This window comes from Paramisgurnus dabryanus, chromosome 12 (genome assembly GCF_030506205.2).
Source record: "Paramisgurnus dabryanus chromosome 12, PD_genome_1.1, whole genome shotgun sequence".
NCBI classification, from domain to species: Eukaryota; Metazoa; Chordata; class Actinopteri; order Cypriniformes; family Cobitidae; genus Paramisgurnus; species Paramisgurnus dabryanus.
In genome coordinates, this window is record NC_133348.1 from 31,178,379 (window position 1) to 31,196,304 (window position 17,926).

The 17,926-nt window shown below is 36.4% G+C and overlaps 2 protein-coding genes across 2 annotated transcripts in view; one reads left to right on the plus strand and one right to left on the minus strand.

Moving 5' to 3' along the window:
* The window catches only part of rngtt (RNA guanylyltransferase and 5'-phosphatase), a 164,596-nt gene extending 160,345 nt beyond the window's left edge, over positions 1-4,251 (minus strand). The window contains exons 1-4 of the mRNA XM_065268829.1: positions 3,890-4,251; positions 2,674-2,783; positions 2,490-2,593; positions 1,963-2,051 (exon numbers count right to left, since the gene is read on the minus strand). Coding sequence (XP_065124901.1) covers positions 1,963-2,051; positions 2,490-2,593; positions 2,674-2,783; positions 3,890-3,953 — 367 coding nt within the window. The 5' untranslated portion in view covers positions 3,954-4,251. The remainder of the gene's footprint in view (positions 1-1,962; positions 2,052-2,489; positions 2,594-2,673; positions 2,784-3,889) is intronic.
* Positions 4,252-6,016: 1,765 nt separating this feature from the next.
* Positions 6,017-17,618, plus strand: pnrc1 (proline-rich nuclear receptor coactivator 1). Its single transcript, XM_065268853.2, has 2 exons — positions 6,017-6,465; positions 15,208-17,618. Exons 1-2 carry the CDS (start codon positions 6,262-6,264, stop codon positions 15,535-15,537), a joined length of 534 nt encoding a protein of 177 aa, XP_065124925.1. The 5' UTR covers positions 6,017-6,261; the 3' UTR covers positions 15,538-17,618.
* Positions 17,619-17,926: the final 308 nt, after the last annotated feature.

Consider the following 17,926-nt stretch of genomic DNA (forward strand, 5'->3'; position numbering starts at 1 on the left):
CATTATTGCATCAAATTTTACCTCATATGTGAGCATGTGTGATTCCATGCCCCCGTGAACTCTGGTGAACTTTAGTGTTGTACCAAGATGAATCTAGAAATCTCTACTAATATAACGTCGAGACGGTCACATTTTAAACCATACATTTTCTACACAGAGGAGATTAACTGCACAGCATGCAGCAGCAACAGCAAAGAGCCTGTGAGCGCGCTCAGACGCTGATGACATCTGCGACTGCGCTGACTGCAGCGCCTGCCGCCAGAATAAAGCAATGTAACGTGATCAAAACGGCGAAAATCTCCGAAAAGTGACAAGGATGCGGCACAGAATTGATAATATTGTGCATATTAAATAGATTAAACATCAAATAACAGATTAATGGACGCTTCTTTGATTTTGAGGTTGCATGCAAAATCCTTTTGGCTCAAAAAAACCAAAGGGGCACGTGCCCCCTCAGTTTGAATGGGCATGACGCCTCTGCTAGAGAGTATTTGGACACTTAATACAAAGTATCTATGCATCATTGCATTAAACAACAAACAAACTTTTAAATCTTTCATTTTATTTTATTTTGAACACTATTAGCACAAACACCCTTACGCTAAATTTTCACAAAAAAGTCGGTACGTTTATAAATATATCCCATAAAATCCTCTTAAAGGCGGGGTGCATGATCTCTGAAAGCTAATGTTGGCATTTAAAATCACCTTAACAAACACACCCCTACCCCAATAGAATCTGGACCTTCTTTTAACAGACCCGCCCCAAAGGCAACAATGTCTGTTAGTAGACACGCCCCTTACTACTGATTGGCTACAAGTGTGTTTTGTGTGTTTTTACCCCGCCTTTAAACACCACAGGTGCTTGAAGTTAAATTATTAGAAAAAGAATTATTAGGTGCATTATTTTTCAATAATTCAATGGCCTGGAGTCAATTATTCCACTTATACTACGGTTACCACACCTCTCAAGACATCGATCTCATGATATATTTAAAGGGATTTGTCCGGTTTTTGTACTTAAATCACTATTGTGAGTAGAACTATTTCTTCCGCATCTCATCCAACTGCTCTTTTGCTTGATCCATTGATAGCATTCTAATGCAGTTATTAATGAAGTTATTAGAAAGAGAGCGAGAGCGACAGAGACACGTAGAAAGAAAAAAGAAAAGAGAGAGTAAGAGACAGAGAGATTGTGTGAACAAGGTTACCTTTGTGCGTCTCTAAACAGCGTCTGTCATGTTGTTTTTGTTAGTCGTTATTACAGTTAACTGTGCAAAGTAATATGGAACTGTAATTCGGTCAAGAGAGCTGCCTGGAACTACGTTAGCTGTGCATTTCCCAGAAAATAATTGCACACCTCAGAACGTTCATTAATATTAATAAATTCAGGTATTTTTGCATTTCACTATTTGTTGCAAATAAACTGCAATGAATTCTCTATAGGACACACACTGGTGTATTAATGGTGTATAACTGGTGAGATAAAATGTATCTTTGTCAAAACAGTGACAGGACATTTTTATTGGTTTCTTGGTTTCTATATCTGCATTTTTATGCTGGGGAGGACATTTAATACAAAAATCTGACTTATGAATTAGCTGCAACTTTGCTCGTGCAGCAATTCCACTTTCAGTAACTCTCAAACTTCATTTGCGCGTGCATAATATATTCAAGTGCCACGTTGTGCCTGGTTTATACACAGATAAAAGTAACGCCACGTCTCCTATCATATTTCATATTTAGACGTGGGAGAGGGGAAGATTTCCAAAGAAAAAACGACTGAAAATATACATGAATTTCTTTTAGGGTGTTTTCAAAGAACAGAAAACTTATGTTTATATGGTCAGAAATGTGTGGTATATTTGCTGCTGAAGTACATGTGTGTTCAGAACACAGTTCAGTTTTGTTACTGGAATCAGGGTGACCGATAACATTAAACAAGTAAGTATACTGATCTTACCTATAAGCTCCATGGGTGTCTTCTCATTGAAGTGCTCACACAATCTGATGAACATCTGTGTGGTCTCCACCGTTGGGCACTCACCATGACTGAATAAGAAAAAAATATTGATTTTAATGTGACAGACCTAAGCCAAACCTTCAATTACAGCACATAAAAAGTGTTAGTGTTAGTTAATGTTCACTTAAATCTAATCGACAAACCAAAGAGCATGAACAGGAATGGTGGCAGTGAGTTGCAAAAAGTGGGGGACAGAATCATCTTTATTTTAAAGTGGGAGGGGCATGACGTTTGTACGCTCTGTAATTCACAATATAATAATTTGAAACAAGGAGTAAGCAGCAAGACTATCGGTATATATAGATATCGGTAGATGTAATTTTAAGCGATTGAATATCACTCTCTGCGCATCCCTAGTTATCAGACATGAACGCATAAAAAAACAAATGATCAGTTATTGTTGATCTCTTTGAAACGCAAAACTTTAAAATAATACTGTAAAAAAGCATTTTGTACATAACACATACCCTTTGCAGGAGAGCTTCACATATTTGATTCCTTCTTTTTCTATCTCTGCCCGATCATAAAAGCGACTTGTGTTGGTTAGGTCCACCAGCAAACCCATCTTAACCTGAAGAGATGCCAGCATCATATCAAACTCAACATCTAGATGACAGGTGAGGGGATCATGTTTACAGCACGTCCACGTACCTTTAAGCTTTTAAGATAGTTAGACAGCATACTAGGATGAAACCTGTTCTCCTCTGGGACTTTATCATCATACTGTGGTCCAAGCATGGTCTTCATGGGCAAAAATTTACCTGAAAAGTAAATTTAGCATAGAATTGCATTAAGCTTGTGTTATAACTTATGGCCACTCGCACTAACGGTCAAAGTAAGCACTAGTTGTTGACATAGTACAGTGATGGCATGGTAATGTCAAGGTATTAAATCATAAAGCATTAGCATTGTGTAATAAGAAAGACAAAATGTTGAGTGCATTCTCATTTGTAGGTCGCTTTGAATAAAAGAAACAATGGGTTGTTTTTAACCAACTGCTGGATTATTGTTAATAAAGTTGGGTTAAAAAACGATTATTTGGGTCATTTTAACCCAGAAATGTGTTCTGTCCAATAATTACCCAGCCCTGGGTTAAAAACAACCAAATATTTTAGAGTGTAGTGCGGTTGGTTAGTAGTCTTATTTTTCTGAGGTTTAATTACATTAATTTATCATGAATTCAATATATTTTATAAAATTTTATAAAACTGGGGCCCCATGTCACCATCTCAGGGCCCCCAGTTTGAGAACCACTGACCTAATTAATATTTTCGCAGACCCGGTGCTCATCATAATATTTCATTCATTCGCCTGCTGACTGACACTATTGGTAGCCAATCGGTTGGTCATACGTCACATTTCTGAATTAATATTCATAACCCGTCCAGTGCCGTAGAAGGATTAAAGAGGCGGGGTCTGATTCATAGACATACGCCACCCCGTCTATGACGTATTTGTGTTGATCTGAGCGCAGTAGCTAAACTGGCTAGCCACTCAATTTAAAACAAATACACTAAACAAGATAACAATACCATAAAGGTTTTCTCCTCATGACATACATCTTCCTAACACACACACATATATAAATAATATACTTTCATTGGGAAAGTCTGGTATGTTGACGGAACATGTGGGGTTGTATATTATGTTTATGCTATGACTATGTATTCAGGCTAATAGCTGTTTACTATTACACTAAAATCATTCAAAGTTTTAATATGCGCTTTGTAAAACAGCAGTAGACCAGCACTACATGACGTTTATTACCAACATAGTAAACTAACCATAAGAAACCAATCATTTCTATCAGAGAGAGTGAGTCTGGGTTGGTATAACTTAAGGAGCTTAGTTTGTGATAGACTCTCACCAGCCACGGGTTGACCTCTTCTAGGGCAATTCCTCCATCGAGGAGGTGGCCCGGTATGAGACATGTTCCTGTCCTGATCCGAGCGGCAGTCTGCGTTCAGCCGCGCCGGAGATCAACACTATAGAGCGGGCTAAAGGATCTCCAGTAATCCGCTGATTGGGCCTTAAACGCAGACCCGGGAATACCAGTGATTCGCGCCTTTATGATGAGTTCCGTGCTGGTAAAGGTTCCGCCTTGGTTTTGCATTCACGAGATAAGCTCCATGAAACGTCTGCTACATAAACCTTGTTCAGAAGTAAACAGTAATTTCTCCACGTTGTCCCACAGCTCTGTGTGTGTAACCCTATCACAGCGCCTGCAGTGCTAACCGGCGACCAGCAGAGGGCGCTACACACATCCTTATAGAGAAGTGTCTTTTATGCAATATTAGTTAAAGAAGAGCATTAAAATCAGCTAAAATAAATCAAGATATTTGTTAGTGTTTGGTTTTAGAATTGTAAAGACTGTGAAGTCTTATATACTGTATATAAAAAGTCTATTTTCTTCTTCTTAAATACTGTATATTATTCATGTCCCTATATTTCTAATTTTCTAACTTGTTTTTGTGTAATGTTGTTGGTGTTGTACACTGACTGCAGGGTTGAGGGGGGAACTTAATTTCAACAATGAAGTTGACTTTAAAAAAAGTTGATATACAGTAGACGCATTATAAGCTAATGACCCCTTAATGAATAGAGAGAAACAGCATGGACCTCCTAGTATATAGGTAGAGCAGGGCACAAAGTAATGCTTTTTGGCTTTGGCTCTATCATTTAAAATATTTAAGTTTGATTCATATTTTTTTACACAATCAACACAAACATTTCTGCTACAAATGAACACTTAAAGTTTGTTTGTGGGACCTACCGTTATTGTACAATTACACCGACATTGACAGGAGTGCAAGCGTTACAACCTACCCCATAGATGGGGTTCATTGAAACAAACAGATGGTTTGTTGTAACACCTGCTAGAAAATGTAGTTAATAATTTAATCAAATTCTGTTTATATACTAAAGGTGCATATTGTTTATATATCTGCCTATAATAGATAGATATCCACACAATCATCCATTTATGATCCTTCATCTAACCATCCTTGTATTATGCATCAATGCATATAAATAGATTTTTTATAAAAAATCATAATTGTGAGTTATTTGAGTATTTAAATAAGCTAAAATAAATAAATTGTATTAACAGTTATCATTTTTATGAATAGTATTTACATTGTTTTTATTTCATTATCATTGTATAATAGAGGCTTATGTAACACTGTGTGACAACTAACCCCGCTGTGTAAAAATGTTTTCAATCCAAGCTATTAGTTATTAGGAGTTGCTGACATGTTTCAAAATTGTGTTATGTTTTAGGTAACAAGACAGTGATTAAAATAATATAAGGTTTGAATTTGTGACTTACACACCCAACTTAGAAATCGAATAAAACATAAGATGAAGAAATCTACTTCCATGCCTCCAAAACACTCTTTGTTCAATATTTTATCCAAAACACATCAAAACTTTAAAGTCATGTTACAATTAACCCTGTACTGAAACATGTCCTGTATTATTGCACATAAAGCACTTAAAAACACATGATGTACTTGATGAGACAATACAAATAGTATGTTAAACATATTACAGTCTTGGATGCTGGTAGATGGATTGTGTTCCATAATTCAAAAATCCATTTCTCTTATCCAAAAGAAGGTAAAGTGCATTCAAGGTGGACATTTAATACTCATATTTAATGTTTTACCTTTAAATATGACAATAATGTATGCACTCTGATATGTAGCCATGTATAGTTTAGGTGCATTTTGTGTTAAAACATTTTTCAGAAGCATATAACTAGCATTATTATCAAGAGGTCTATTATGTTGTTATAAAAACAGCTGTTTTAAATCCTAATAAAAAGGTTTTAGTGTCTACTGGAGTTCTGTATTCATCTGTCCTAATATAAATGTATCTCTATTGTTAAACTTTTCGAAAGAAATTAGTTATGGATGCTTAACTGCGATTCGTTATCATAATGTAACGTGATCCATAATTGGCACGCCAACATGATGATGTAATGCTCTCGAGCGCATGCGCAGCGTGCAGTAAACACCCATTAGGACAGACAGACCCATGTTTTTATCCTGGAGCATAATAGAAACGGATATTTCAATTATATTAACAAAAACAGAGATGAAATATGTGAGGAAACTTTACTGGCTGTTACTCTTTGCAGACTTGAAGATTTAAGGATCAGGAGCCTTTGACACATCATCATCATTATTGTTTACATCTGACGCTTTTACTGTAAAGTTTGCAGTAAAGAGTGAAATCATGCTCGGCGATGCGTTTGGACATCGCGCTGAATCAAGCGTGGGTAATATAGCAGTGAATTTAAACATATCTAAAGCCGTGATCCTGAGGAAGAGAGAAAGAAATCTTCACAATAAAGACAACAGAGCCACTGCAAACGTCAGCAAAACCTGTTATAAACCTCCAACTACCCAGGACCAGACTAAACCAGCCAACAATAAACAGGTAACGTGTGTATTGGCACTTACAAATAAACTGCCTACCTTTTTGCAGTTATACGTGATAGTTTGACGTGATTTTTTTTACACTTCCTGCGAAAATATTTTGCGATAAAATCGTAAACCCTCTTTATGAACTGGTGAGCTGTGCAAATCAATCAACACGTCTGAATATTGGCAAATCATACTAGTGCACAATTTTCCGTAATATCTGGCAGATGCCCAGTATTCAATAATTTCGACGCGCCGATAATACCGTTCATCCCTAGAGCTTTTAGAAGATCGTCTGTTTAGATTGACCACACACATAAAGATTTTAAGCTCAATTTGCTCCCTTGGCGATCGAAAAGGGGGCGTGACCCGATTAGTGTTTTAACCGAGGGGCAACCTTCCGATCTCTCTGATGAAGCCAATGGACTCTATGCACGAAGTTATTTGCTTTACAAAAAAGAAACTAATACCAGTTGTTAAGTTGAAATTATATAAACAAGACCTGGAGCAAGTTTCAGTTATTAAATACCTTGGAGTATGGATGGATCAAAGACTGAGTTTTGCAACTCATGCAAAAAAGTTAATTGAGAAATGTAAAATAGGAGTTAATATATTACGATGTTTATCAGGAGTTGAATGGGGAGCTCGCAGAATGTCTTTGAAACGAATATACTGTACATTAATTAGGTCAAGTCTGGATTATGGAAGTATTATCTATGGATTTACATCTGAAACACTACTTAAAAAGATTGAAACAATACAGAGTCAAGCTCTAAGAATTTGTTGTGGTGCCTTCAAATCGTCTCCCATTGCAGCCTTGCAGGTAGAACTTGGAGAAGCTCCTCTTTCCTTGAGAAGGTAAAAGCTCAGAATGAATTACTGGATTAATATAAAAGGGCATAAAGAAAATCATCCAGTAAAAGGAGTAATGAAAGAATGCTGGGAACATGGGAATAAGAATATTAAAAGCTTTGGATGGACTGCTAATGGGGAAGCAATGGAAGGTGGTATTGATGGATATGAAGTTAGCCCAACAGTGACATTATCCAATATTCCACCATGGATATTTCCAATGCCAATAGTTGATTTTCAAATTCTAAAGCAAATTAATAAGGACAAAGATACTCCTAAGAACAGGATTGCACAGCAGTATTTAGATCAAAGCTATACATCGTGGTTGCATATATATACAGATGGTTCTAAAGATCCAGCCACTGGAAGAACTGCCTCTGCAGTGCATATCCCTACATTTCAATGTAATATTAGCAAAAGAATAACGGATCATGTATCTGTGTATACAGCAGAATTAATTGCCATTCTGGTAGCACTTCATTGGGTGGAGGATGTAAAACCTAGGTTAGCAATCATTTGTTCTGATTCATATGCAGCACTATCAAGCCTTGCAAGTGGTCTAAAATCAACTAGGCAAGATATTATTTATGATATTCTTGCAAGCTTACTGAGAAATAGTAATTCAAGTCTTATCATGTTTCTATGGGTCCCTGCTCACGTGGGAGTGGAGGCTAATGAAGTGGCTGATAAACTAGCTAAGCAAGCTCTAAAGCATGAGGAAGTTGATATACAAGTGGCTCTTAGTAAAAAAGAGATCCAGGCTCAAGTGAAAGAAGATACTCGTAATAAATGGCAGGAAGCATGGAATACTGATATCAAGGGCAGACATCTTTATAGTATTCAACAACTTGTAGGAAATGGAAGAGGTGTATTTAAAAACAGAAAAGAAGATATTATTATTGCACGTCTTCGAATAGGACATTCTGGACTAAATAAATCTCTTTTTAAAATAGGAAAGCACGCAACTGGTAAATGCAGACATTGTGATCAAACAGAGACAATAGAGCATATATTATTTATTTGTCAACAGTATGAAAATGAAAGAATATCAATGTTTCAGGAAATGGAAAAATTGGACATAATAACTAGTAATTTACAAAGCTTTTTGGAATGTAGTTTAGAGCAATGGAAGAGATATAGAGTCATTATTAAATTTATTAAAGAAATAGGGTTATATGGGATAATTTAGTGTTGTAGTTTTTATTATTATGTTTTTTTTTTTGCATTTCCTTGTATATCGGTGCTCCACACTCCAGTTTAGTAGGTGGCGGTAGTGCACCATAAGCTGGTTTGCCAACCGCCATAAAATTGCAGCAGCAGCAGCAGACTCTATGCACGGCGGTGCTTGACGTATTTCCGGTGAAATCTCAGGATGCTGGACTACTTCCGCCAGTCATAGAGCTCAATGATATTCAGGAACGTTGGTTGCCAAAATAGCCAAAATAACACTGCAAATTTTGTTGATGGTTGTTTAATTTACATAGAAATAACTTATACTTCACATTTAATACCATAATGACATTTAAACGTATGAAAGTATATTTTTATAGACGGGAGAACCGAACTTCTAGCCACCACTGGTGTGTGTCATAGTGTTTACAGCATTAGACTCAAGCATGACAACTTCTACACTGCTACCCTGTATCTGCATTAACACTAGTTTTAGAAAGAAATTGCACTGATAACAGTGCTATTCATCTGTTGTTGATATACTTATGAATTTTGTATAATTGTTATCATCAGTACTAGCGAAGATAACATCTGTGGTTATACAATGTTAGAACAGTAAAAAACGTGTATTTTACGCATTTATGCTTTATTTATAACAAATGCAAAAGACAAATAGAAAATTCATATCAATGACAACAAGAATAACTTCAGAGAAAAATAAAACACACACACAACAAACTAAATACACGGGGTATTAAAATAAACAAACAGCACAAGAAATAAACAAATAATGGAATAGATTTCTTAAATGGACTTTACCATAGTCAATAGTTCTTTTTGCGTTGTTATTTATATCCTTTAAAGTTCCAAGATATGACTCAAAAATATCCAAGTAAAAATGTTTTGACAATCGACGTGAATATACAAAAAAAAGGTATTAAACGTCACATTTAATATAAGTCCTGCTGTAGTTCGTGTTGCTTTTTCCTCATATAGCAGTGAGATTTCATTTACGTCTTTTAATTTACCTGACACTTTAAGATAACATTACAAAGACATTAATCCTGAATCATAAAAACAGCACAATGTAAGCTCTGCTAGTATGATGAACATATCATAATGATTACAGAGATAAGACGACTTGCAACCTTTCTCGAGTTTGCACATCTGGACAATTCTTCACACATCACAGGTTGTAAATTTGGGTAAATCCAGCAAACAACGAGTAAATTTAGCGATTCTGCCGTCACTCCGCTTTAAATCTCCCGTACCGGAAACTGAAGAGCAGCCTTGAGTCAAACGCGGAAGTTAAGCGTGCATAGAGTCCATACGGAAGTGATTTTTAACTGCAATGCATCGACTGGCCGCTAGAGGCTGGCTCAATTCCATAGAGCTCCATGTTAAAATGCCCAACTTTACAATAGAAAATATGTTTACAGCCTGGTACAAAAAGTGTTTTTGATCTATATAGCTAATTTTTGCCAATGACAACTGTAAGAGGGGTACATTTTTTGTAACTCATTCGTTTAAATTATATTAAGCCTTAAAGTTCTGCATAATTAAGGGCGTGGCCACTTGAGTGACGGGTGAACTGCCACTGCTGTCACTAGAGTAGAGATAGGTGGCTGTGATTTTAGCAACCAGCCACCTCAGCTTTACCCACATCCCGCCTCTTTACCCATTTTTGGTTATCCGTGAGTGATGCACGGCCAAGATGGCAACGGCAGGCTCCGCCTACTATTGGTTTTGAAAAGCTCTTCACCCACCTATGGGTGACGTTACGGACACTACGTCCATTGTGGCTGTGTCCGAAACCCAAACTGTACAGTACGTGCTGAATGAGATCAAGTACCTACTTAATGACCATTAAAACAGTAGGTACTGTATAGTATGAGTTGCAAAATCTAGCCGGAAGTAGTACGTCATCCGGGTACTTTTCGCATACTGTTTTTGGAATACTATGTATTCGGAGATACTACTCACCTTGCCTACTGCTTTTCGCCTACTATATAGTAGTGATAGCGATATTTGCGAGTTTTATGTGTATCGGAATCTGCGGATACATGGCTTCTGTGTTCGCCGATTTTTTCCGGCATTATTTACAGACAGAGTGCTGTAAGCCACAAGCGATTGCAGGTCATGTAACTAAAAACAGCCAACCTTTCCACGACAACAGCTCATCATAGCTGAACAAAGTGGTTTTTATTTCTCACTTTTATGGGGCGGTTTCCCGGACAGGGATTAGGCTAGTCCTAGACTAAAATAAATGTAAGAACTGTCCAAACTAATAACATCTCTTTTTAACAACATGCCATTTTTTTACATAATTTTTATGATGTAAATTGAGTGAGCAAAAGCAGTATCGGCTCCAAATATCGGCTCAAGAAAATCGGCAGCCTGTATCGGTCATCGGCTAAGGCTGATGAATCAAAAATCGTTATCGGCATCGGCACTGAAAAATCCATATCGGTCGATCCCTACTATATAGTATGGAAGTAGGCGGTTTCGGACGCAGCATCAGTCTATGGTTTTAATGCAGACAATAACGACGTAACTCACTCCTGAACCACCATAGTATGATGCATAGTTGGAGAAACTAACTACCTAGTCAATACAGTTTCCCAAAAACATAGTAACTTTGTTGCACATTCATCGTTTGAACCATGTTGGTTGATGATGTCATGTGGTAGGGTGGGGTACTAATTAATCTGTTAAAATTGATTTAATGTCAGATTATTGCTGTAAATAACGTACAAACATTGCATCGGAAGACTGATTTTGTTATCGTGTTTTAATTTTCTGTTGTTTTATTTCAAGATATTTCATTCATGCGCAATTCCCTCTTACGTCAGGAATTCCCCAGGGTAGGGTTGCACCAGTCGCACGTAAGTTCTTCCATAAACTGGAACGTAAAGTCCAAACTAGAGGCTTAGTAACTACTAGCTAGTTTATAACTAACTCTGTTTTTTATTCGGTTGCACCATTTGTTCTTAAGGCAGAACGTAGCTAGTAGGTCGTAAGCTCTCCGTAAAGTAATGCGTTGTCGCATAAAATGACGTCTACTTTTCTTAACCCAATCACAAGCCTTCTTATATGTAAACAGGAAATAGTCTGAACAGCGCGTAATTTTAAACTCAATTCTTTACTGGCCTAAACTGAACGTTAAAATAGACGTTAAAGCACACATTATCAAACTTCAAATTACACTTTTAATTGAATATATATATATATATATATATCCCACACATGGAAGAGAAAAGAAACAGAAAGAAAAATTTCAGTCATGAAGAAATTCTTATTTTAATTGATGGATACAAAGAGAACAAAACAGTCCTTGAAAGCAAATTAAACTCGTCTGTCACAAACCGAAAAAAAGGTGAGATCTGGCAGGACATAACAAACAAAATAAATGCAAAAGGCTGTGAGCAGAGGGAGATAAAGGAAGTAAGGAAGAAGTGGAGCGATCTTAAGACACAAGCAATCGAGGATTTTCCTCGCACAAAACATGTGCCCACTGGAGGGGGTCCGAGACCTGAGCCTAGCCCATACTCAACCGTTATCCTGGAAATAATTGGCGACAACTCACCCACCGTCTGCGGAATCACTGGAGTTGAAAGTGGAACTGAAGCCACAGACGACATTTCTCAAAGTATTCATAGTTTCTTATTGTTATATGCTTAAAACGTTTCCTAAAAATACATATTGTGCAAGTCATATGAGCAAATATGAAAGCCACGTAACGGGAAAAAAAACGTTATAGAAATATTAGCATTATAAATAATAAATAATATATAAATAATAGCATTATTATTATTATTATTATTATTATTATTCATACTTTATAGCAAAGTGAATTAGGACACAATTCTGTAAAATTACAAAAGCAAGTTCTTGTTTATTCATCGGCAGGTGTTGCATCAGGTCAGCCAACCTGCGACAGCCAACTCGCAACAGAAACTTGCGCTGAAAACATTGTTGCGCCAGCATCAGCGGGAGATCTGCCTGTGCTTCGTACAGACCGTCCAGAGAGCACACAAGACAAAGAAACGCTAGTCGACAATACAAAGAAAAGGAAACGTACAAATGAGCAGGATGAAGACATAAACTATAGCCGCTGTAAGCTTATCAAACTTGAATGTGCGAAAGTAGAACAGGAGATCTTAAAAATAAAAAGTGAACGAAAAAAGCTAGAACTCGAAAATGTGAAACTAAACCTAGAAATAATTAAATTACAAGAGGAGTTAAAGCCTCTTGGCTACTCCTTCAACATCGTTGAAATGTAGTCATTTTGATAATTTTATTGCCAATTGTTTAAGGCTAATGGTTAATTCCTGAGACCTACAAGATACTGTTCATTATTAGTATATGTAATAACTTGTTTGCACCACAACATTTATGTTTTAATATTTATTATTGTTGTACCTTACAATACTGATATTGAATATGTGTGTGCAGACACCATTAAATAAATTTGAAAAGAATAAATATTTTCAATGAATGGAAGTTACAGTTGTATTAATTTAAAATAATCTATGAAAATAATACAGTTTAAAAAAGGATTACTTAATATTGTAAATAATTTGTGTATGGACTTATAAATAAAAATGACTATTGAAATAATGTTATAGTGTAATTTAAGTGAAATGATTCTGTGTGATGAAACGCCTAGCAGTTACACCCTCTTGCACTGCTGGGTCTTGAAATTGTCTGCAGTGCTCTTCCTGTGGGACCTCCTCAATCTCTTCACCTCCCAGATCATCAATTGGCATTTTCCACAGCATGGCCAAATTATGCAATACAATGCATGCTCCTATCACCTTTGCTGCTCTCTCTGGCTCCATTGCAATTCCTAACAAGCACATTTGTAGTGTTTTCAAAACTTGTACTTTGTCTGAAATATTACCCAGTCTAAACTGATAAAATAATCAAACAAATTTAAATCTGCTGTCACATACCCCTGTGAAGACATGACCACCTCCTTTTTAATACACCTATACTTCTTTCCACTGTTACCCGTGTTTTGGTATGTGCAGAATTGAAATTTTCCTCTGCCTGTGTGGAAGGGTTTAAGTATGGTGTCATCAACCACTTTTTAAGTGGGTAGGCAGAATCACCCAGCAGAATCCCACGATACTCCCCAGAATCAAATTTATCAAAGATGTTTGATCTTCTTAGGATGAAACTGTCGTGCTTTGAACCTGGCCATCTCGCAACACAGTTTAAAAAACATAAATTCGGGTCACAGATGACTTGGGTGTTTAGGGAATGGAAGCCTTTCCTATTCACAAACGCATTCTCATCTACTGTGGGTGCTTTTATCCTGATTTGTGTCCCATCAATACAGCCAAGTACGTCAGGAAAACCGGCAATGGCATGGAATTTTTGCCTGTTCGTATTTTGTGCGTTTATTCTTGGCATACACACGTAGTTATTCATGTGACGACACAAGGCTAGTGACACCCTGCGGATCACTCTACAAACTGTAGATTTATGAATCTGAATGCAATCGCCTATTACATTTTGCATTGATCCCGTTGCAAAAAAACGTAAGGCGACACACACTTGAAGGCTTGGGGACAGAGCGCCGTTTCTCTCTGTGTCGTGCTGAATATCAGACGCTATCAAGTCTGTTATCCGCATTATTCCCTCTCTTTTAAAGCGCAAACGAGCATATATGTCGACATCATCATAAATATCCAAAGGATGATGTCTGTCTCGTAAGACTCGTTGACGAACTTGCGGCTCTTCATGATCAATTACGAGCTCATCGATATAATCTACTCTGGCTGACATCTTATTCCGACCGCTATTCATGGACAGAGGCTTCCGTAAATATTTAGTTACAACGTATAGTTACGTTTAAATTAAGTTTAATGGTGCAACGCAAAAACATTTAGTAGTGCGTAAGTTGTAACTTAGTGCCCATTTACGTCGTAACTAGGCTACGTTGTAACTTACGCACAGCTGGTGCAACCGGCCCCAGGATCTTAAAGCTGTAGGACTGCGCACATGCGCTTGAATTCTGTTTACAAACTTAAAGAAGTAAAATAAAATTTGTATATATTTAGAATTATGTTATTTTGTTATTTTGTTCAAAAGCATAATCAACGCGAGTCTACATAAAATAACAAGGAACTATGCTTCTAACCACAGATGTTTGTGAGCTGTTGTTCAAACATATCGGCAATAGCACAAGAAAGGCCGATACCGATTGTTTATTAATTGAATGCATAAAGAAATCCATTACATGTAAAAAAAAAAACGAGTTAATGTTGTTAATAAAATAAATGCTGAATAGCAAAAACCACCTTTGAAGGTTGTCATGCTGTCTTATTATATTTGTTTTAGCTTAATTTTTGCCTCTCTTATTATGTTGGTCAGTTGAATGTTAATTAGATCCAATCCATGTTCAGTAAAAATAATTTGATGCAGAAATAAACTAGCTAATAGACCAACTGTATACAAGTATTGTATACAAGTTTTTAATATCGGCATCGGTATCGGCCAGAAGTTGTCTGTTTAAATCGGTATCGGTATCGGCCCAAAAAAATCCTATCGGTGCATCCCTAGTTATAATGTTGTCTAAGATAAACAAATGTTCACTGTCACAATAAAACAGAGTTTTGGGAAGTTCCTGGGATAATTCTTAGATCCTGTGAGTGTTTGCCAGATATTTGTGACTAGATTTTTTTGTTTGGTTACAATCAGTTCATCCAGTATTGTTTTCTGTTTGTAGTCAAAAACAGAAAGTGGTGACAGAGGAAGCCCGTCTGGTCGACTGTCCTTCAACCTGAACAATTGTAGACGACAAGGCAGACAAAGAAACACACTTACAGGCGAATGCATCAAGAAGGTGAACATTTGTTCTGAGCTCTCATCGGACACAAACAAGACATATGCCGGAGCCAAATTCAGCGAGCCGCCCTCACCCAGCGTCCTCCCCAAACCGCCCAGCCATTGGGTGGGAGAGCACGTTCATCGGCATGCACCTGCGCAACCCGGATGCAGCAAAGAGCAAATGTCCGTGTACCTGAAAGGTTTGTTAAAGCTCCATGTGAAACCATGAACATCTTAGAAAAGTAGATGGACTGATAACATCCTGTTGCAACAGCTACTGAACTTTTGTTAAAATTGTGTGTTTGAAGAGCGGCCTTTAGTTAAAAAATTATTCTAAAGACTGAAGAGTAAAAAAATTACGATTTTTTTAGCTTAAAAGTGACATCAGTTGTGGTGCTGCTGAAGCTGGTTAAGTGATGTATCATGATGGTTTTAATGTTGAATTAATGCACTAGGAGATTGTAGAACAATTTGCACTAGACTCATAAAAGTCTATGAAACATTTTAGATTGTGTGGTTACAAGATGAGCTGCTTGTATGAGGAATGTTATGGTAAAAGCCTACCTATTAAAATTTGACCTTATATTGAAGCACTGTTTAACATAAGCAGCTACTTGGTGGCAATCTTCAAGCATTGAGGTGTTTTGATTTTCTGACTGTGTTGTGTCTTCGTCTGGACATATGAGGTTTTTCTCTCACTGCCAATACTATATGTTTTACCAGTAATTGTAAAATCTGCATTAGTTAAAACACCATAAAACAACAGATCCAATTGTAAAAATATCTTTTAATTGTTGTTTTCTTTCTTTGGATATAAATTATATAAATAAAGACTGTTACTCCCTACAATTTTTATTTTATTTTGGGTTCAAGCTGTTGATGCCTTCAGTAAGTCTTAAATGTTCTAGGCTATTTACATAAATACATTGCAAAAGTATTTAGACCTTTAAACAATTCTCCCATCTTCATTAGAGTCCAGTGCTTGTCCTTCCTATATGCAAATTACACAATTTGGATAGGCCCCCGCACCACTCCCCTAGTGATCTAAAAAATATGCAAATACCATTATACCAAATCACAATGAACATTATGTTTAATGTAAACACGACGCTATAATTTAATAATTTGCATACGTTTGGATTTATGTGGTTTTTAAAAATACTTAATGATTTCTTAAATCACTGATTTGTACTCCGACAACATGCAGGCCGTTTCCCAATCCAAATGTTGCAGCCTTTATAGGTCACATTTGTAGACTGCATACGTGCAAAACGCGTATTTCAGAGTAATAACAATTATAAAGTTGACTAATATTCTTAGTTAATAGCAAATTGATATTACATGCTTATGACTTGCAAAAGGAATGCTCAGTTAAAAAAAAGTGTCCTTTAAATGCAAATTAGTTGATCTCTGCACTAAATGGCAGTGCTGTGGTTGGATAGTGCAGATTAAGGGGCGTATTATCCCCTTCTGACATCACAAGAGGAGCCAAAGTTACTGGTTGATCTTTTTCACATTTTTTGGTTGATAAAAACACTGGGGACCCAATTATAGCACTTAAACATGGAAAAACTTAGATTTTCAAGATGCGTTTTTTTTGTTTGTTTGTTTTTTTTTTTTTTTTTTTTTTAGAATTTTTTTCCTTTTGCATCTTTCTTTGTTTCTCAGTTGTTTTCTGTTGATGAACAAACAACATAAACTCTACAGTACCCATAAACCCATTCATCCCTCTTGAACAATAATTTGGTTATATTACATTATGAATACCGGTATAAAAAAACAGAAACATCATTTTATTAATTCTCAAAATCGTTTCCTAAAATGAATTCTGAATGAACCAGCTGTCTTGTACATGGACATGATGAATTGATTTCTTTAAGATTTGAAGTGTTTCACATTATAACAGAATAAACAGACCAATGTCCAAAAACACATCACCAAAAAAAGAGCAACAAATAATCAAGTCTGTAATTAAATTAAACAAAGAATCAATTATATTGAAACATTGACATTTTTTTTCAAATTTACCAGTATTTGTAAAGTGGACACACCCCACCATTGTGCAGCACTATAGTTACTTTTTGTCTTTTTTTTTAACTCGCACATCTAACACAATAGCATCTGTTGTCTGTATTAATAATTTGTTACTCTTGTCCTTGCCTAATGTTTGTAATATACTGCATATAGACGGTTTCATCGGACCGAACTTTACTTCCGGTTTAGTTTTTTTTAATGGTCTGACTAGTGGCTAAACTGATCTCTTGAACAAATGCCTCGTCGAAAATAACAAATGTTTTGGTTTCCTAGGTAATCTATGTGTTGTTTTTTTGCTTGTTATATAAATAAACTACGTTTAAAGAACTTCGTTGTTATTTATGCTTAGTGGAGTTTACCAGAAGTTACGTGCGGACCACGACAGCCGCTTGTTTATGTTGTTACTGCTGAAACCGTCTATACAGTATATGTGTCCCTTAAAGGGGTCATATGATGCGATTTCATGTTTTCGTTTGTCTTTGGAGAAGAGATGCACTGATATATCGGCCAATAATCGGTATCAGTCGATAATAAAAAAAATTCACTCTATCTGCTGTAGTTTTAAAACAGCCGATAGTCATGAC

Coding starts and splice junctions, on each gene's coding strand:
- pnrc1 (XM_065268853.2), top strand. CDS start 6,262: ATGCTCGGCGATGCGTTTGGACATCGCGCTGAATCAAGCGTGGGTAAT. Junction 6,466..15,207: donor AACCAGCCAACAATAAACAG/GTAACGTGTGTA, acceptor TTCTGTTTGTAG/TCAAAAACAGAAAGTGGTGA.